At 39.8% G+C, this 20,954-nt stretch overlaps 1 protein-coding gene across 1 annotated transcript in view; it reads right to left on the minus strand.

The window, feature by feature from the left end:
- cfap58 (cilia and flagella associated protein 58) overlaps window positions 1-20,954 on the minus strand; it is a 117,854-nt gene that overhangs the window by 62,224 nt on the left and 34,676 nt on the right. Inside the window, exons 11-13 of the mRNA XM_063009699.1 lie at window positions 18,355-18,501; window positions 5,337-5,477; window positions 1,923-2,146 (exon numbers count right to left, since the gene is read on the minus strand). Coding sequence (XP_062865769.1) covers window positions 1,923-2,146; window positions 5,337-5,477; window positions 18,355-18,501 — 512 coding nt within the window. The remainder of the gene's footprint in view (window positions 1-1,922; window positions 2,147-5,336; window positions 5,478-18,354; window positions 18,502-20,954) is intronic.

Here is a 20,954-nt window from a genome sequence, read left to right on the forward strand (position 1 = left end):
AGTTTTCTCCAACAAGTCCATTGGTGCTACTAGAAATTGCTCTAAATGTTTGTGAGTGTGTGTTTGCCCTGTAATGAACTGGCAACCTGTCGCCCAATGAATCTGACCTACTGCGACCCTGACCAGGATAAAGCAGCCATAAAACAGACAATGAATGAATAAATATTAAGTACAAGCCATTTCAGAGTTAGCTACTTGACAGTATTAACTTCTTCTGCCTTGCAAAAAACCTACTGCAATATGCTCAGAACAAAAGCAACTAAACTGAGGTTTTAGGTCACAGCTGCTTTTAAAAGGATGCGATTTTTCCTTATTTAGACCAAAAAGAATAGAACTGCTGTATTAATTATCATAATAGCTTTCACTGCTAATTATGCACAACATGAGGGTACAATCTGACCTTTTTTGTAGTTCTGCCAGGTTGGTTGGAGAGCCACGGAGTAGAGCAATTTTGAGGTTTCGTCACAGATGTTCAATAGAATAAATCAAGAACTTTGACTTTTTTTTTTCTAACCAGCTCAGTGTTGCTGGCTCACTGTATTGTTGAAAAATCAACACTTTTATTTTATTATTTTTTATCTATTCTGGTGGAGAGGAGCAGATTTTTATCTGAGATCTCTTTGTAATCTGCGCCAATAATTTCCCATCAATCCTGACCATACTGCCAGTTCCTGCTACTTAAAAAAACATGCCCATAATATTATGCTTCCAGCATTATATTGTACAGCAAGGTGGTCTTTCCCAGCGACAAGGGTGAGCAATTCGTCAACCAGTATATACACTGATCAGCCATAACATTAAAACCACCTCCTTGTTTCTACACTCACTGTCCATGTTATCAGCTCCACTTACCATATAGAAGCACTTTGTTGTTCTACAATTACTGACTGTAGTCCATCTGTTTCTTTACATACTTTTTTAGCCTGCTTTCACCCTGTTCTATAATGGTCAGGACCCCCACAGGACCACTACAGCGCAGGTATTATTTGGGTGGTGGATCATTCTCAGCACTGCAGTGACACTAACATGGTGGTGGTGTGTTAGTGTGTGTCTGGTATGAGTGGATCAGACACAGCAGCACTGCTGGAGTTTTTAAATACCGTGTCCACTCACTGTCCACTCTATTAGACACTCCGACCTAATTGGTTCACCTCGTAGATGTAAAGTCAGAGACGATCGCTCATCTATTGCTGCTGTTTGAGTTGGTCATCTTCTAGATGTGCTTCTAGGGGCTCTGTTGGCTGGATGTTTTTGGTTGGACTATTCTCAGTTCAGCAGTGACAGTGAGGTGTTTAAAAACTCCATCAGGGCTGCTGTGTCTGATCCACTCATACCAGCACAACACACGCTAACACACCATCCAAGTAATACCTACTCTGTAGTGGTCCTGGAAGAGTCCTGACCATTGAAGAACAGCTTGAAAGGGGGCTAACTAAGCATGCAGAGAAACAGATGGACTACAGTCAGTAATTGTAGAACTACAAAGTGCTTCTATATTGTAAGTGGAGCTGATAAAATGGACAGTGAGTGTAGAAACAAGGAGGTGGTTTTAATGTTATGGCTGATTGGTGTATAAGCTCTCTCAGTCTTTTAGACACGACCAGTTTCTACTCCTCTCACTCTCACCGTTTCCAACCAAAATATAAAAGTGCGGAAACTTTTTTAAGATCCCTCGTATATATGAGCAGCCATTCCAAATGGGTCAAGCCTTGCCAGTAGTCTCACCTGGCTGATGTGCATCATCACAAGATCAGATGCTTTATGTGTCATTTTCCTTTAGGTATATTTTGTATTTCATCTGTAGGTATGAGTTAACACAAAATCCAACAAGTGTGCTGCTACTACATTCAGATTAGTAAACGTGTCATGCTGTATCTCACCATTAAGTAAAAAAGCAGCAAAACACACAAGCCAGAATTTACCTGAGGTCTTCCACATTGGACACTGTCTTGTTCAGGACCCCCTTTTCCCTCCGCAGCTTCTTGATCTCCATCTTAAGCAGCCTGATGTCCTGCACCCTCTGGTTGTACTGGGTCTCGCCCTTGTTCAGAATGGACTGCTGGATCTTGATCTTCTCGTACAGGAGAGCCAACTCGTCGTTCCTCCTCACTAGCTGAGTTCCCAGAATGTCCCGCTCGCTAATTACCTTCAATATTAAAACACAGCATTAAAAAACGTTTAAAAACATCAAAACAAACAGCAGAAAGCAGAACTTGACTTGGCAGATTTTGAATGGGATGTGGAGAAGGAGGTATTAATAGAACAGCATGCTGAATATTTAAAAAAAAAAAACTTTTTCTAAGGTTTTTGAAAAGTCTTCATAGCTTTCACGTGTTTGCCCATGTGTGAAGAAGAGGATGACTCATGTTGCCATACTGCATCAGCTCACAGCGTTTTATTCGGTCCCAGGCTTTGTGCGACGGCAGTTTTTTATTTATTTATTTTTTAAACGTGGGTAGCTATATGACCCACACCTACTGAGACTCACAGATGCAGGTCTGCTTTAAACCTGGGATAAACTTCAGTCCAAGAAGGTAAAAGCAGTGGTTTGTTTCCTCTGAAGATCAAATACAGACATCTTTTTCAAGCTTTAACAGAACTACAAACCAAGTACAGATAAACTATATACACTGATCAGCCATAACATTAAAACCACCTCCTTGTTTCCACACTCACTGTCCATTTTATCAGCTCCACTTACCATATAGAAGCACTTTATAGCTCTACAATTACTGACTGTCAATCTGTTTCTCTGCATGCTTTGTTAGCCCCCTTTCATGCTGTTCTTCAATGGTCAGGACTCTCCCAGGACCACCACAGAGCAGGTATTATTTGGGTGGTGGATCATTCTCAGCACTGCAGTGACACTGACATGGTGGTGGTGTGTTAGTGTGTGTTGTGCTGGTATGAGTGGATCAGACACAGCAATGCTGCTGGAGTTTTTAAATACCGTGTCCACTCACTGTTCACTCTATTAGACCTACCTAGTTCTAAGATCTAACAAAGCATGCAGAGAAACAGATGAACTACAGTCAGTAATTGTAGAACTGCAAAGTGCTTCTATATGGTAAGTGGAGCTGATAAAATGGACAGTGAGTGTAGAAGGAGGTGGTTTTAATGTTATGGCTGATCAGTGTTTATATATAAATACTCATTCACACTGTAGGGTACGGTGCATGCTCCACAACCCCTGGGAGCCAGGTTTGATTCTTAGTTCTGGTTACTCTTTATGTGAATTAGATGTGTTTTCCCTTTATGTAAATGCAGATTTCGTTCTGGATAAAGCATTAAAAAGGAATTAATGGGGCTAAATGGGTGTCAAACACAATATTTAAAGGACCTGGGTTTGAGCCTTAACTCTGGTCAGTGTTTGTGAGAAGATAGGCATCTTTTAAATTGCCTCTGAATATAAGTGAATGAGTAAGTGTGCTGCCCTGCTATCAGCTGCCAGCCTGTCTAGAGTGTTACTGTGACCCTGAATAGAATGAAGTTAGTGGAATAAAATAATACTTAATGAGTTTTGCTCGTTTTTTATAGATTTGTTTAGATTTACACCCTTTCCCCCATACACAAAGGCTTGAAACTGCTTTCTAATTGCAACATCTAAATAAAATGTTCACATCACTCCCCTGGCACACATAATAATGCTAACTGGAGTACAGCATGCATGCGTGTCCTTCTGCTTCTCTATCCAGTTAGATCGCTCTAAATAACATTAAATAGAGCATAAGGCTGTGGGGAATGGGCAAGCTTTTTGCTGTCTGATTATAATTTTAGAGGTTACATATGAAATAAGTCCGTGGCAGAGATCTACCAACAGAGTAGCTGCAGTCAGCACAGGTCGTTCAAGCATGTGCTTTCAGGACATGGGCAAGGGACTACTGACCTTACCAAAAATCTGCATCAGCAGTCAAGTTTGAAATATGAACATAAAAAGACAAGAAATTAAACATGATCAGCTATGCCAATCCCCAGAAATCAGAGTATTGCATCCACATGCTAAATTTACTTTAAGCTTTAAGGCTTTACTTTCTAAATGCTCTTTCCCATTACAAGTGCTCAGTTCCACACTTTAAGGGAAAAAAGCCAGTCACACATCAGTTGATTGTTGACTCAGGAGTCATGGAAAGTTGTCTGAGCTCTGAGGGACCAAAAAGCGTCAACCATGATGCTTCCTCCACCATGTTTCACAGTTCAGGATAGGTTTGGGTGTTGTGCAATGGCTTTTTTTTTTTAAACATAGTGCTGTGCATTTTTGTCAAAAACTCTTGTTCAAAAATAAATGAATCTGTGGGAAACATTCAGGTCATTGCAAATTTCACAAGCTTTTTGTAGGCTTATTTTTATTTATTTTTTTATTTATTCATTTATTTACTTGTTTTTATTTTTTTATTTTATTGCTTTTTAATTGGTCTATTTTCATTGGTCTTTTTTTTGCTTATTTGCTTATTTTTTTTATTAATTTTTAAATTAGTTTTTATTTATTTTTTTTATTGCTTTTTAAACTGGTCTATTTTAATTGGTCTTTTTTATAGGATTAAAATGAGTGGTTTTCTTTGTGAAAGCCTCAATTAGGTTTTCTTTTAATGATCACATGAATATAGGACCTGTATTAATGTGCTCCACAGAATCCTGCAGCTGTTTTTTAAAGCATGGCATGTTGTGCTCTTGTTGTGATCTTTTCAGAATATCCACTCCTAGAAGAAGTTGCTTGTCCAATTGTGAATTAACAGTCTTGGGTCTTTGAAAATGCATTTGTGGGCTTTTTTTTTAACTTCTCTAAATCTTTAAGTGTCTTTGGTGAAGTGGTTCTTATTAACAGATCTTGTTTGAGACAAGCAGACTCTAAGTGGCTTTTCTATAGGACACGGCAGCTCTACAACCCATACCTCAAATTCTATCAGATTAATTGGGACACCAGTTTTAAATAAGTTACTGGATGAAGTTCTGACCATATTTAATATGTATTTAATGCCAAAACCCCAGAAATCCATGTCTTATGCTTGTAAAATCAGATTCTGTCCATTATTTTCCTTTAACTGGATGTTAAACACCTTTGTTCATTTTTAAAAGGCAGGTCCAATCTCTCCAGTTAACACACTCCCCCCTTTCCTGTCTAACAGGAAGCTGACCTGAAGTCTGACTTGGTTCTTTCTTTCACAGACGGGGAGCAGTGGCTTTCTATTGACCTTGCTTCTAATGATTTTGGAACATACCCAACAGCAGTCTTTTTATCCATCTTGCAGGCCAAATGGATGCCAACTGAAATAAAACCTCCACACAAACTTTACCACACCCGTATTACTACTACACACAATCCTTTAGTTCTGCCTTACCTGATCTAGTTCCTTCTTCTGACGTGTTCTCTCAGCGTCAGCGTCTGCTATGATCTTCAGCAGCTTACGTTCTTCTACCTCCTGATTTTCAATGAACTGCTTGGTCTTGTGGGCCTGCTGCTTCATCTTCTGAAGATCGGCCTAGTGAAAAGGACAGGTCCATTTAAGAAGAGTCGGCGAGGGAGAAAAGCTTTTAAAATGTAATGTTTTCCTTATAAACAGATGCTTTACAATGCCAAGGGGAATTGTAGTGAAGTTGACATTCCTGGCAGCTCAGAAGAAAGGTACAAAATAAACAATAAAGGAAAAAGAAGGTTAAAGAAAATAGGATAAAGGAGAAACTAAGTGTTCGGGCTATTGTGTGATACCAGCTTAGACCAATCTACTTGTTCGTACCCATTCTGCAAAAAAATAGCACATAGAAAACAAACATTAAGCCAGAGGGACACTGCAGGTGTCTGCAGTTAAGTGTATTTAAATACAAATAAAAACCACATGTTAACGTCAAATGTTTCATTGTTTACGTGTTTGTGTACATTTAATTTCAGAATAGAATAGAATGCCTTTATTTGTCATATATGCAGATACAGGTGTACAGTACAATGAAATTCCTTCTTCACATATCCCAGCTTGTTTGGAAGCCAGGGTCAGAGTGCAGGGTTAGTCATTGTATGGCACCCTTGAAACAAACAGGGTTAAGGGCCTTACTCAAGGGCCCAACATTGGCTGCCCAACAGTGGTTTGAATCCCAGAGCTGGAATTTGACCTCTCAACCGTTCAGTTAATAGCCCAAAGCTCTACCCACTAAGCTACCAATGTCCACTGTCTTTCTTTAATGAAGTAGTTAAAAAACCAGGTAAGGGACAGAATTATATCATTTATTTATTGAATTATTATTAATTTTCTTAGATTATGTCCAATTCTTATTTATGGCATGTCCCCTCAGGCTTGAGTAAAGTTTTTCCAAACCAGCCATGTATACAGAGCCATAAAATGAACAGAGAAACCTGCTACACTCCAAGCATTCCTTCACCATTTGTGCCAGAGACCAAACAGTAGGAGGTACTGTTGCAGCTGGTAAAACTAAGTGACCACAGCACTAGCTACTCAGTCCACCAGTGTGTGATAACTCACATTTTCGAGGAAACAAAGGGAAAGAAATTTTGTATACACCAGGCTGCAATTAAATGCACAGCCCATCCAGTGTAGGTTTGTCTGTGGGGCTCTGCTCAAAAGGTGGCGTCATGCCATCTCTGAAGATGGCCAACACCAGCTGAGTTCCTCAGAAAAAGATCAAAGAATCCCAGCTCATGAGATGCCGGAAACATAAGATGCCTTGCAAAGAGCCAATGTGCCAGCTAGCAAGAGCCCAATAAGATCAGTATTTAAAATCCTCTCCCAGGTGGAGCACATTACTCCTGAATAAAAAGAACACCACAGACAGTTATCTGTGCCTCCATGCCCCTTGCTGACCATTGGCATGGCAGTTGGGCATCATTCTGTAATATGAGCCCCCTGCCAATCTCTACACCATATGGGTCTGTTACAGATTAGAAGGCATTGAGAATAGCTGGTTAATAATACAGGGCCTTTGGTGAGGTGTTCTCAGGTGTACAATGCACTTGTTTTGACTCAAAAAAGTAATTTTATTTGATCATGTTCTTTTGATATTTTCACATTACATCTAATACATTTGGCCACATACTGTATGTTTGACCCTGTAGTAAACTGTCAGAATCACCAGTACCCTATTTTCACACAGTTGAGTTTTAAGATGCAGTATAAAAAAGTCTCAATCCCATCATCCCAGACTGAACCGGTGAACAGTGGTCCCAATATTTAAGCCGGTCCACCCCCTGCCGTTGCTTACTCCTAGCATAGCAATCAGTTGGACCTGACCAATGTAGTATGCAGCTCTGCCCCTCATATTAAACATCTCTGTGTTCCCTGGTGGTCGGACTGTGTAGTCTATTCATTAGAATGTTAATGCATTCTCATGAAGTGCTCTAATTGGAAGTTAACCAGTGAGCACCGTGGAGGAGTGGGGCCCAAGGCAGGTCAAACAGGCACATGACTTTGCACCGGGCATGGAAAAAGCCTATCAGTGGGCACAGGGTGTTTATTGTACCAAGGATAAAGGTGGAAAAATAAAACAAACAAAAAAACAGCAGCAAGGTTAGGACTCCACAGGAGGTTCAACTTAGGTAAACATGTTTAGCATCTTTGTTGACTTATGTTTCTTGAAAAAAGTAAGAGCAGGTTGGCACTTGGTAGGCTGTGAGATATAAGCTTGTAATATTCATACCACCTTTTCACCAACTTGAATAATAATTGTATGTTTCAAACATTATAAAAACACTCCTACTTAAAAAAAAAAAACATTATTAATGCAAAGCACCATAACCTCCCAGTTGTAAACAACCTTCAGCCTGCGAATCATGATGGACTGAGTTAAAGGCCAGGTCCTTTAGGTCCACCCAGACTTACTACTGTATACCAGCCTATTATTAAGAACACACAGTGCCATTGATGTGAAGCACCAGTGTGACTACAATGCAGATACCAACTCTTGTAAAGAAACTTTCCAGTCTTCACTACCCGGGAGCTCCAGTTTCCTCCCACAGTAGAAAGACATGCAGGTGAATTGGAGATAGAAAATTGTCCATGACTGTGTTTGACATTAAAAACTTGAACTGATGAATCCTGTGTAACCAGTAACTACCTGTCCTGTCACGAATGTAACCAAAGTGTGTAAAATATGACATTAAAATCCTAATAACTAAATAACTAAATAAATCTCCCAGTTTACTATAAGTAAATAAATAGAAAAAAAAAAAAAGTTTAAGCTGCTTCACATCCAATTTGCTATAATTTAAGTGAATTGTTTACATGCAGTTCCTCTGCCGCTTTTACCACCCCACGCTGACTAAAAAGAGCAGACTAGTGGCCCCCCCTTTTTTTCACCATTGGATTAACAGCAGTGGAGCCATTCCAAATAGAATAAAAAAATCATATTATTCACTATTTGAATACTCCTCACCTCAGTCTGGTTTCTCTGGGAACACTGGAACTCGAGAGTTCCTAACCCTAACCCAGTTCTTTGTGGTGTTGGGCTAGCATATCAGACTGCTGCTCCACCCCCATTAAAACATGCTCGCAGATATAATCTATTAGGCAGAACTAACAAAACATTTGGCACTGCAAACACAGGGGTTACGGTACTACAATCTCTGGGCCATATTTTTTTGCGTATTAAAGGCATAACCCTTTGGTGTGAAATCAACACCATCTTCGGTTCATAGTAAATGTTAACACAACTTTAAGGCACAATCTTAGAAGCAACACCAACCAACATAAATCCAGAAAAAAACATCATAATAACATCATAATCTTTGGCATAACTAAAGCCATTGTATTGCTTTTGCAATGTATTGCTTTTGCATTTAAAGCAAAAGCAATACAGTATTTTGAGTGACCACAGCATTAGCTACTCAGTCCACCAATGTGTGATAACTCACATTTTAATTTTTAATTATAAACTTTAAGGCACAATCTTAGAAGCAACACCAACCAACATAAATCCAGGAAAAACATAAATCTTTGACATAACATAATATTTAAGGCAAAAGCAATACAGCCTTGTATAATTTTCTATTTATGGCACATCCCCTCAGTCTTGAGTAAACATAATGGGGTTTAATTTTTTACAAGCCAGTCAAATACTCCCAGACAGAGCCATAAAATGAACAAAGGAACCTGCTACACTCCAGGCATTTCTTTGTCACTTGTGCCAGAGACCAGGCAGTAGTGTTGCAGCTGGTAAAAGCTGAGTGACCACAGCACTAGCTACTCAGTCCACCAATGTGTGTGATCTCACATTTTTTATTTTTTATTATAAACTTTAACACAACTTTAAGGCACAATCTTAGAGGCCACACCAACCAACACAATTCCAGGAAAAACATCAACAAATATTTGACATTACATAATATTTAGGGCAGAAGCAATACAGTCTTGTAAACATGACCTTTGGACACAATCTTGGAGGGAGGAATAATAGTACATCTATAAGGCAAGGTCTTTGAGGTGAACAGACCAATCACTAAAGCAGCCTGTGTGTGAAATGACCAAGCGGCTGTAGTTTAGGAAATATGCAGTCAGCAAAAAGTAACTCTCTGAAGATGACACATTTTGACAGGGCAGTGGAGATGAGCAGAGGAAATTACAAAAGGGATCCCAAGTCAGGCGGATATGACAGCACTTCTGCACTAACGGAAATGAACCCAGATTTGTCACCATCCACTGAAGGTTGCTATTGACTTCCTGTCACAGGTGTAATACCCATGACAATCGCTAAATACTAGTAGTGGCTGTCAGACCATAGCTGACAAATTAATGTGACCTTCTAAAGGGAACAGATAGTTTACAAAAAACATTGACATGTTGATGCTGGCAAATAAGCTTTTTCTTCACATACGCATTGTTTTCCACTTTGCAAGAACCCACTTTCTACCTGCCCTTTATGCATTAAACAATCATGCATTGTTTAATACCAGTTTTAAACCCAGTCCTGGGCAGCTTGTGTGTTGCAAGAGAGTTTGGATAGATGAATGGATGGATGGATGGATGGATGGATGGATTAGACAGACAGACAGACAGACAGACAGACAGACAGACAGACAGACAGACAGACAGACAGACAGATGAGTAAGTAGGTAGGTAGGTAGGTAGGTAGGTAGGTAGGTAGGTAGGTAGGTAGGTTAGATAGATAGATAGATAGATAGATAGATAGATAGATAGATAGATAGATAGATAGATAGATAGATAGATAGATAGATAGATAGATAGATAGATAGATAGATAGATAGATAGATAGATAGATAGATAGATCACTTTATTAATCCCAGTGGGAAAGTCAAGAATTACAACAGCTGAAGGTACAATAGAAAAAAGTATTAAGTAAATAAAAGACTCAGTTAAAAATTATTACGCTCTAGGTGCGTGAGAAATATTAAGTAAGCATTGCAGTACAATGTTGGTAGAATATATATGTGGGATATGTAATATAATAGAACAATTACAAAAGTGTCTTGGCATTAAATGTCCAGAAATGTGCAATGACATAAACAGAGTGACAGATCATGCTTCATGAGTCTGTCCTGATAGGCCTGGTATTAACTCAGTGAGCAACAGTGGGGATGAGTTATACAGTGATTTTAAAAACCTTAAAACTACAGATCAGGGGCTCACCATGCCTGGACTTCATCCAAACCGAAATAACAAAAATAGACATAAAAAATGATTCATTTTCATAAATGAGTTTTCTCATTAAGTCTCGGATCAAAATTTGTCTTCCACTATCCATCAGTCGCCATCAAATGCCATTAACACCAACCAGAGTGGCATGCGCTAACAACACTATATTTGATGGATTAGCATTTGATGAGCAAATGGCTAAATGACATTTCCTTACTTACTGCCTTCCCCATAAAACAAGGCTTTAGATGGCCAGAGCCTGTATTGAATAATAAATCTCACAGCTCTTCTGCTCTGTGAATGGCAGCATTTTACAAGTTTAAACATTTTAAAAATGGAAAAGGCATTAGGATGTAATGAAAGATTCGGCCAGCTAAAAGCTCAGATGTTCTAAAGCGTGAGGTGTGGGTATAGAAGGAAAAGTTCAAACATAGGCAGTGGTGGCTCCTGACAAATCTTTCAGGGGGGGCATTTGTTGCGATGGCCAACGTGACCCGTTCAATGTGTAAATTAAAGCTTAAATAATTAACATCTTAAGTCATCTGTCAGTTTGCCCTCACAAATAACTTTGAACATGGAGAGAGACCAGCTTTACCATCAATCATAAAATTAAGTAAAGCTTCACACTAACAATTTAATTCAGTCTTCATCAGATAGCATTTTATTTTAGGTGCAGCAGATCCTGAGGTAATAGTAGTCATGCTGGTGGGATCACTAGTTGCTCCAATTATCGCTACACCAGGTTACATGTGACACAAGCACGTTAAGTGCGAGCCTTCCCGGAACCCATACAGATTGCATCGCAGTGCCTACAGTTCGAAAAAAAAGTGCCTTAATATGAGAGTCTATCAGAGCAATCTGGGCGATTTTCAGTCAGACTGAAATCGGCCAAAAGGGGCGGTACTGTACGGAACACAACTCAACGCTGATTGGACTATGATATTCAGTCTGTCCAGAACAGTCACAGCTAGTTTAACACTGGTTGAATGTGATAGAAAAATTTCTTCCCTTTTGCCCTTTGGTGGTGCGTCGCCCGATCGTCAAGGAACAAGCCGCCCATGAACAAAGGTCACTATAAATGATACATTTAAAAAAAAATAGTTTCATTATATTACACCCTCCCCATAATTCATACCTCCAATTATCTATTTATCCATTTTTTGTAACCACTTTATCCTAATCAGGGTCTTGATGGGCTCAGAGCCCTCCCTTGGAAACACTGAGCATAAGAACAAGTTCCAAATTCATCTTACAATTTCTCATTTATATACTAACTCGCATCTATGGACAACATAAAGTAGCCAATTCATTCACTGACACATTGAGGTTAGCCTTAACATTTGTGACCTACTACAGCTCATGTTGATTAGGCTTTTGGTGTGATCTTTTCAGGGCATCCACTCATGCGGAAATTAGCAACACTGCATTTCCACCAAGCTCCTGTGGATTGTACTCCCAGGTCTTTAGAAATGATCCAAATCAGTCATCATCATCGCATAAGTGGAACATACACTGATCAGCCACAACATTATGACCACCTCCTTGTTTCTACTCTCGCTGTTCATTTTATCAGCTCCACTTACCATTTAGAAGCACTTAATAGTTAATTCTACAATTACTGACTGTAGTCCATCTATTTCTCTACATACTTTTTTAGACTGCTTTCACCCTGTTCTTCAATGGTCGGGACCCCCCCACAGTGCAGGTATTATTTAGGCAATGCTGATGGAGTTTTTAAATACCGTGTCCACTCACTGTCCACTCTATTAGACACTCCTACCTGGTTGGTTCACCTTATAGATGTAAAGTCAGAGACAATCGCTCATCAGTGGTCACAGGATGCTGCCCACGGGGCGCTTTTGGCTGGATATTTTTGGTTGGTGGACTATTCTCAGTCCAGCAGTGACAGTGAGGTGTTTAAAAACTCCATCAGCATTGCTGTGTCTGATCCACTCATACCAGCACAACACACACTAACACACCACCACCATATCAGTGTCACTGCAGTGCTGAGAATGAGCCAACACCCAAATAATACCTGCTCTGTAGTGGTCCTGGGAGAGTCCTGACCATTAAAGAACAGCATGAAAGGGGGCTAACAAAGCATGCAGAGGAACAAATGGACTACAGTCAGTAATTGTAGAACTACAAAGTGCTTCTATATGGTAAGTGGAGCTGATAAAATGGACAGTGAGTGTAGAAACAATGAGGTGGTTTTAATGTTATGGATGATCGGTGTATAAACATAAATGATCCATATTTGTTTTCCTGCTCCTCATTCAGCCTGACACTCTCTAATCCTATATAGCAAAGTCTCCAATTTTATACTTTGGGGACTCATGCAAAGTTGCGACAAAAAAAGAGACTTTCTGTGATGTGATTGGCAAAACAAGACATTCCCTCCTTACGCAGTGATGGAGTGAGCAGTCGTAAGGACGCGTAGCTGTAATTAATCTAGTTTTATTGCCTACCACATGTCAAGCAATCAATGTTGTGGTTAATAACTTTTTGAAAGTCATGCTAGGGTCTGCTGCCTTGTTTTGTTGTTTTTGTCGAGAGGGCTGGGGGACGTGATGCTAATGACACCGGGCCACCGCAGATAATGTTTTTTAAATTGCAGCGGAACTTATGATTCAATTATCAAAATAAAATCAGTACCAGGCTTTATCCCATAGCAATTACACTCCTGATTAGATGAGCATCGCGTGGCATAAAGTGAAGACAAAAAGAACTAAATAATGCTGAGTATTTTCTCTATCCAGTACACAGATGGGCTTTGGTCTGAACTGGCACTGAATACAAGAGTGCAGGTTTAATTAATCATAAAAGGAAATTAGACCTCTACCTATTCATTTTGTTATAATTTGGAGAATTCAGTTATTAATGAGGTACAGTGCATCACTGGTCTTTCTGCTTTTCACTGTTGTCGACATTCATTAGGTTGGAAATCCAAAAAGGCATCGCTGAGCAACGCTCAACTTAGACCTTGAATTTAAGATGAAACAGTTTCCCCTCTCAAAAAAAAACACCTTAGTAATTAATGCAGGAATATTGATGTCCAATGCTTCCAGTTTTATAAATCTCAGCAGGTCTGTGTCCAATATGCACCTCCTTTATCATATTTATTGGAAATGTATTCTTCTCTTTTCTAACCATTACTTGGTTCATAGTAATAAGGTTGTACTTGCGCACACAGTGGTAATCTCACTTCTTTTGATCAAGCAGATATACAGATCAGTACTTGATGGTGCATGCTGGGTAAGCTGCTTGCCTCGGTCAGATGTCAAGCAGTTCAGATACTTCTTTTGAGAAAATTAAGGTCCATTTTATTCCTACACAAAGCTGCCCTAATTTGGAAAATGTAAGCAGAAATGCACATAAATCTATTTAATCCTCTATTAAAGCGTTCACACAAAAAATAAAGATAAATTATTCATTCCAGCACCTGGATGGACATGTTCATGCATGGATCTGTATTTAATGTGCTGGCTGAACCAAGACACACCCTCGGTCCAAGCTGGAAATTATAACTTTTCATTTTCAGAATCCCTCCATGATCAACCCATGAACCTATGACTGGGCGGAAGAACCATCCAGTAGCTTCATAGCACCCATCTGCTCAGGTGGCTTGGCACATTCCCATGCTGGACCATGGCCATGGATTTTGGCAGCACAGGTTTCACACCTCACAGGGAAAAGGTCCATCGTTGTTTTAGCAATTTCCGTTAAGCTTTTATATGATACGGTTTAAGGTCCTAGTAAATGTTTTGTTGGTAAGCCATGCGATTTGAACACAGTAGAGACTGACATTGACATTTACAGCATTTGGCAGACGTTTTCATCCAAAGTGACTTTCAATTGTGATCATATGCAGTCCAAGCAATTCAAGGTTAAGGATCTTGCTCAAAGACCCAACAGTGGCAGCCTGGCAGATGTGGTGCTTGAACCAGTGACCTTTCAATTACTTGTCCTGTACCTTAACCCATGTGCTACCACTGCCACAAAAAATGTCATACTGAATGTTGAGATTTAGTTTGGCATAAAAGAGAGCCATTTTCGCGGGATTATTTTAGACCAGGCAACAAGTAAACAGTTTATTTGATGTAGACATCTAAATGACTACATGTATGGTATGAAAGCAGATGCTCCTTTTTCGGTAATCTCTTTATCCTGGTCAGGGTTGTGTTTAATTACAAGGCATCACTGTTGATACCTTGAAGATGTTAATATCAACTTATAGATGGCGGCTCTGGCTCATGCACACATTGGTAATTTTCCTCTTTTTTCTTAGTTACAGTAAAAGTAAAATCAGTAACACACTGTTCTAGCCTTATACCTTTATAGAGTCAGTTTTCCTTAACTACAAGAACAGAACACTCAGAGAATGGCTTGTGCATACTGAAGATCATCGTATGGAACAGATCATATTTTGAGCATTTGTGTACGTTAAGTTATAAATGGATTTAGCTTTTTACTGACTTGCACTGAGAAACATATGAAAAGAAACGCTAAGCATATTGTGCCATGTAGCCTAGCTCGTAATCTGGCAAAGAATTCTTAGCCTTGAGCTCTTTTAAATCCTCTTTACAAATTTCTAAGCACATCTTTATTCATTGTAAGCTAGAGACTGGCTTGTAGCTATAACACAGGATTATAATAACAGCGTCACTTTGTTTGGTTGTCCCTATAAATAGGCGATCAGCTACTACACATGTGTCAGAGGAGCGGCACAGTGGCTAAGTGGGTAGCAAAGTGGTGGCAAAGACGTGCAAGTGAGGTGAATTAGAGATACAAAATTGTCAATGACAGTGTTCGATATAACTTTGTGATTTGATGTCTTTTTTGAATGTAACCAAAGAGTGTAAAAACATGATGTTAAAATCCAAATAAACAAACAAACAAACACACATGTCGGAAAGGGCATGTGATAGTCACAGCTCTTCTCGGTCAGATTGGAGGTCAGCAGCAGTAAAGGCGACCAGTTGGGTAACAGGATATAACTAGATTAGAAGGGAAACGCATTAAAAAGAAAAAAAGATTGGATGGCTGTCTATTTGGTTGTATGTTAAGAACCCAATCATTATAATGGGTGTCCATATACTTTTGCAAGTGTTTTACAATGTATTTTTAAAATCTGGCCTTGCATAATTCAATAACTGACTTAATGTCACCTAAACTAAAGCAGATGACCTCGGTGGCTCTAGTTTCTTTCAGCACAGCTTTATTAAATCTATAATAATAAGATTAAGATTAATAATGATGTATAATAGAGAACAAAATTACAGCACACTGTTATAAAAACTAATAAAACTAAAGTGCACCTTAAGTCATGATTTTGGACACTGAAAACATTTAACAGTGCCCTCCTTTATCAACCAACTTCCTCTTTCAACCAAGCCTCAGTACCCCAACACACACACACACACACACACACACACACACACACAAAGAGAGATGAATTCATGAAACCCACCACACCAATCCGAATAGGAAAGATTCATGCATATTCCTTCAGCCTTTCATGTCAGCTGATAAATCTATAAGCCATGAGGGCGCCAACATCCTACAGACTTCAATACATACTACAAATATCAGTACTGTTCCTTTGTATGTTTCCTCTCATTCTTCTCCTCTGACATCTGTAATTTTGATTTTCCAATATCCGTCCCTTTGCCAAGCTAATATTAAAAGGTCTTTGCTTTGAACTTAAACTATGCTGTTTCATAAAGTGAGTGATATGAAACCCAATAATGAAAGGATTATGAAAACTGGATTCCATGCTGGTGAATAAAAAAAGATCCTTTCTGTGGCTGATTCGATTGTGCGCGTGAACTTTTGATCAGATAGACACGAAAGGTGACAGCTGAACTAAGCTATACAGTTTGTCAGGTTACACTTGTATGTGATGTGTATATTATACCAGTCTTAAGATTTCAGTGATTTCTGGTTGATTTCTGGATGGTTGGAACACATAAACATTTTCTCCCCTTTTTCTCCCTTTAAGCATGTCCGATTGCATCACGCGTCCTCTCAACCAATGCCAATCCCCACTCTGATTGATGAGAACAAAGCTAACCCACGCCCCCTCCGACATGTGGGCAGCAGTCGTATGCATTTTTTCACCTACACTTTGACGAGTGCAATGCAGATCAGCACTGTGTGCGGAGAGACACACCCTGACAGCACTCTTTTCCTGTCTCTGTGCAGCCAGCAGAAGTCGTAATTGCATTAGTTATGAGAGAGTCCAGAAAAAATTAATATATTCGAACATGTTCAACACCCTTCAGCAAATTCTTTTATGTAGGTGTAACCAGAGTATCCAGGGTAAACTCAAGCAGACACCAAAGCAGACAGTAAGCAGGTACATGAAAATCAACCTGGGTTGTTAAGGCTTAGCAACACCAACACAATCTGGTGAGAAGTTATATTAGTATTAGTGGTTTTTTTATTTGTAGAAACTGTGTTTCAAAAGTGTTCTTGATTACATTTGACACACAGCTGAATGGGGTAAAAAGCTCTCTTGATTGAACAAAAAAGACAAAACAAGTCTAAAAAGCAGGCTAGCATGAACTGTTATATAGTACACAGCTCAAGTGATTTAATAGGAGCTAAGTGCATTGCAAAAATAAAGTAAAGTGCTTTAAAGGAGGGAACAGTTACCCCTTTTCCACCAAAAAAAACGTGGTTCTTGAACCGGTTCTGTTCAGGTTTCTCTGAACCTTGGTGTTCTGTAGAGAACTGACGCGCGTTTCCACCAGTTTTTGAGAACCAAGCAGCGTCATCAACAGTGGGCGTTACATACTAAGAGTTAAGAGCAGTAATAACATGACGGAGTGTGTGGATTATGTGCGAGCATTTGTGCTGCTGTTACAGATGTTTGTTTTTATGTAAAAAGCAGCGATCTAACTATCGGTGATAAGAAGACATGACTTGTTTGTCTCAGTTGTTGTTTTCTTTAGTTTATTGACGTGAGAGGAGTTTTGCGCTTCGTTTTCACCCCGACTCTCGATTTGCTCAGCGCTCGACTCGAGCGGTGAAACATCATTAAAGTTCCACAACATGAACATTAATCTGTGTGAAATAAACATCAAATCCACTCTAAAATACCACATGTATCTGTGTTTAACTGGATTTACTTCACGTGTGTTTATGCAGCTCGGGGAGTTGAAAAAGCGTCATGCTTTATTTTTCACGTTAAGCGTGTTTCGTTCTGTCCGGGTCACTTTTATCACGTAATATCACACAATTCATCTTTTTAAAGGCGCTTTGAAAATATAAGCGGCAAACTGGCTCAAAATGAATCAGGTGAAGTTTAAAAGATAAAAATGCAGCAATAAGCTCCATATGAGACCCCAGCGGACGGCATTGTTGCTAACGCGCTATGCTGTACAACATGACACGCCCACTGACGGACGTCACGGTTCGGGCTGAAAAACCAAGTATTCTGTGGTGCCAGATTGGCCCGCTAGTTCACTGTCTGGAACCTCTTTTTTCCGGTGGAAACACGCGGAACCGGTTCAAAATCAAGTTCGGGAACCGGAACGGGCTCCGTGCCGCGTCGGTGGAAAAGGGGTAAGTGAGCAAAGTGTAACATGAATTGCCAGACATTTCAAAGTCTAGAAGATCAACAGGGTTCAGAAGGTGATCGACTCAAAGAAGTAAAGTATAAAATAAAAACATACAGGATTGACTTCTAGCAGCAGTAAATAAGTGTTTTCATGTATATTTTTTTATATCAGAGGAGATTAAGATGCTTTTGTACCTTAAGAGCCTCCTTTTCTTTCTCCACACGCTGGAACTCCTGATGCTCTTTGATCAGCGTTGCCTCTTTGCCACTGATCTCCTCTTTAAGCTGGTCGATCTGGCGGTTCATGATCTTCAGCTTGTTCTTCATGTCTGTGATTTCGTCCTGAACACAAAGGCAGACAGTCAGACTCGGATAAGCAGATCATTTTAGATAAGGACACGCTGGGTAGTCGTATGCTGATAATCGTTCATATGGTATACCATAACAGCAGAGGACGCTTTTACTCAAAGCAACTTACAGCAACTTACTAGTCCAGTACCTTAACCACTAAGCTACAAATGATCATCTGATCTTCATCCACAATTTACATTGGTACATTACTATGCATTTTAGTGGATGCTTTTATTCAAAGTGTGTTGCAGTTTAAACCAATGCAATGCAAGCAATTGAGGATTAAGTCTTGCTGTTTAAGGGTCGTAGTGAGCAGTTTGTCAGTGTTAGGGCTTAAATCAGTGACCGTCCAATCAATAATCGAGGATCTTAAATGCTGAGTTACCACTGTCACTGCCATTACCAACTAGCACATTGTAACAGCACACAAACTATTGCAGTTTTCATTACTTTGTTCAACACGTTTTGTTTGATTATTAGGATTTTATCGTCATGTTTTACACTTTGGTTACATTCATGACAGGAACGGTAGTTACTCATTACACAAGGTTCATCAGTTCACAAAGGTTATATCAAACACAGGCTTTGGACAATTTAGTGTCTCCAAGTCACCTCACTTGCCCAAGACTGTGTTCGATATAACCTTGTGAACTGATGAATCTTGTGTAATGAGTAACTACCGTTTCTGTCATGAATGTAACCAAAGTGTAAAACATGACGTTAAAATCCTAATAAAACAAAACAAACAAACCTCACTTGCATGTCTTTGGACCGCCGTGCTGCCCGTGTCCAACACGTCAAACCTTTTTTTAACCAATAACATTTTCTGCAGCTGCACATTTGACTTAGAGAGAAATCTTGTTTTATTATGGTATTTTTATGTTTTAATACTTATTTTATTTAGTTTAAAATGCTGTCTATGTAGAGAGCCCACTAGGTTTTGAGACAGACCTGATACAGAACACGCTACTCATAAATTCGAATCTCAGCTCTGCTACCGGCAGGCTGGGTGCCTATAATGATTGGTTTGTTCGTAGGGAGGGTGCTGGAAGGGAATTCTCATAACTAATGCAGTTATGTCTATGTAGCTTACTAGGTTTTGAGACAGACCCAATATAGCCAGAAGTACAGGTCCAAAGTCAATTCTGGGGCTCATTTATAAATAACATAGCTGCTATTTTTATCCCCACTTTACATGACGTCCCTTACCACTAATAATAATAATAATAATAAAAATAATAATAAATCACACTTATATAGCGCTTTTCAAAACCCAAAGATGCTAACAAAAACAATTAATAATACAAAGAACAAATAAATGACAACGACAATATTTGTACAGAACATGATAGCCACGGTGCTAACAACCAGGTTCAGCAGAGCACGATAGCAGCGGTGCTAACAGCCAGGTTCAGCAGAGTAGAGTAGCAGCGGTGCTAACAGCCAGGTTCAGCAGGACACGATAGCAGCGGTGCTAACAGCCAGGTTCAGCAGAGTAGAATAGCCGCGGTGCTAACAGCCAGGTTCAGCAGAGCACGATAGCCGCGGTGCTAACAGCCAGATTCAGCAGAGCACGATAGCAGCGGTGCTAACAGCCAGGTTCATCAGAGCACGATAGCCGCGGTGCTAATAGCCAGGTTCAGCAGAGCACGATAGCAGCGGTGCTAACAGTCAGGTTCAGCAGAGCACGATAGCAGCTGTGCTAACAGTCAGGTTCAGCAACAAACACGCCAAACCCAAAACAAAAACTTAAAATTAAAACATAAACACTATAGACAAAGACAACACAACAAACACAGTTCAGACATGGGGAGAAGCGGCAGTCAACAAAGGGACGCCAGCGTACTCTCACCCGACCATGACGCAGACATGACGCAGACTGAATAAGAATAAGAAAAAAGGTACAGAGCATGTACAGTAGTTAGTAGTGTGGTTAGAGCTAGTGATAATTACAAGCGTTCTTCAAATAGTTTCCACACTTTTTTAAACTCTCTTTATTAAGAATTGTAAAACACCTGCTGATGCATTTTTGGTTGAGCGTGTAGCCACTGATGCATCGCTGCATTCACATCATCATTACATAAAAATCTTCTTCCCCTTAAAGCTTCTTTGAGTGTTCAAAAAGGTGGAAATCAGATGGCGCTAAATCCAGACTATAAGCTCCCTCTCAGTCTCTCAGACACAAACAATTACTATTCCTCCCGGGCGGCACATTGGCTCAGCAATTGGGTAGCACTGTCGCCTCACAGCAAGAAGGTCCTGAGTTCGATCCCCAGGTAGGCCGGTCTGGGTCCTTTCTGTGTGGAGTTTGCATGTTCTCCCTGTGTCCGTGTGGGTTTCCTCCGGGAGCTCCGGTTTCCTCCCACAGTCCAAAGATGTGCGAGTGAGGTGAATTGGAGGTACAAAATTGTCCAGGACTGTGTTTGATGAATCTTGTGTAAGGA

This window comes from Trichomycterus rosablanca, chromosome 15 (assembly GCF_030014385.1).
Source record: "Trichomycterus rosablanca isolate fTriRos1 chromosome 15, fTriRos1.hap1, whole genome shotgun sequence".
Lineage (NCBI taxonomy): Eukaryota > Metazoa > Chordata > Actinopteri > Siluriformes > Trichomycteridae > Trichomycterus > Trichomycterus rosablanca.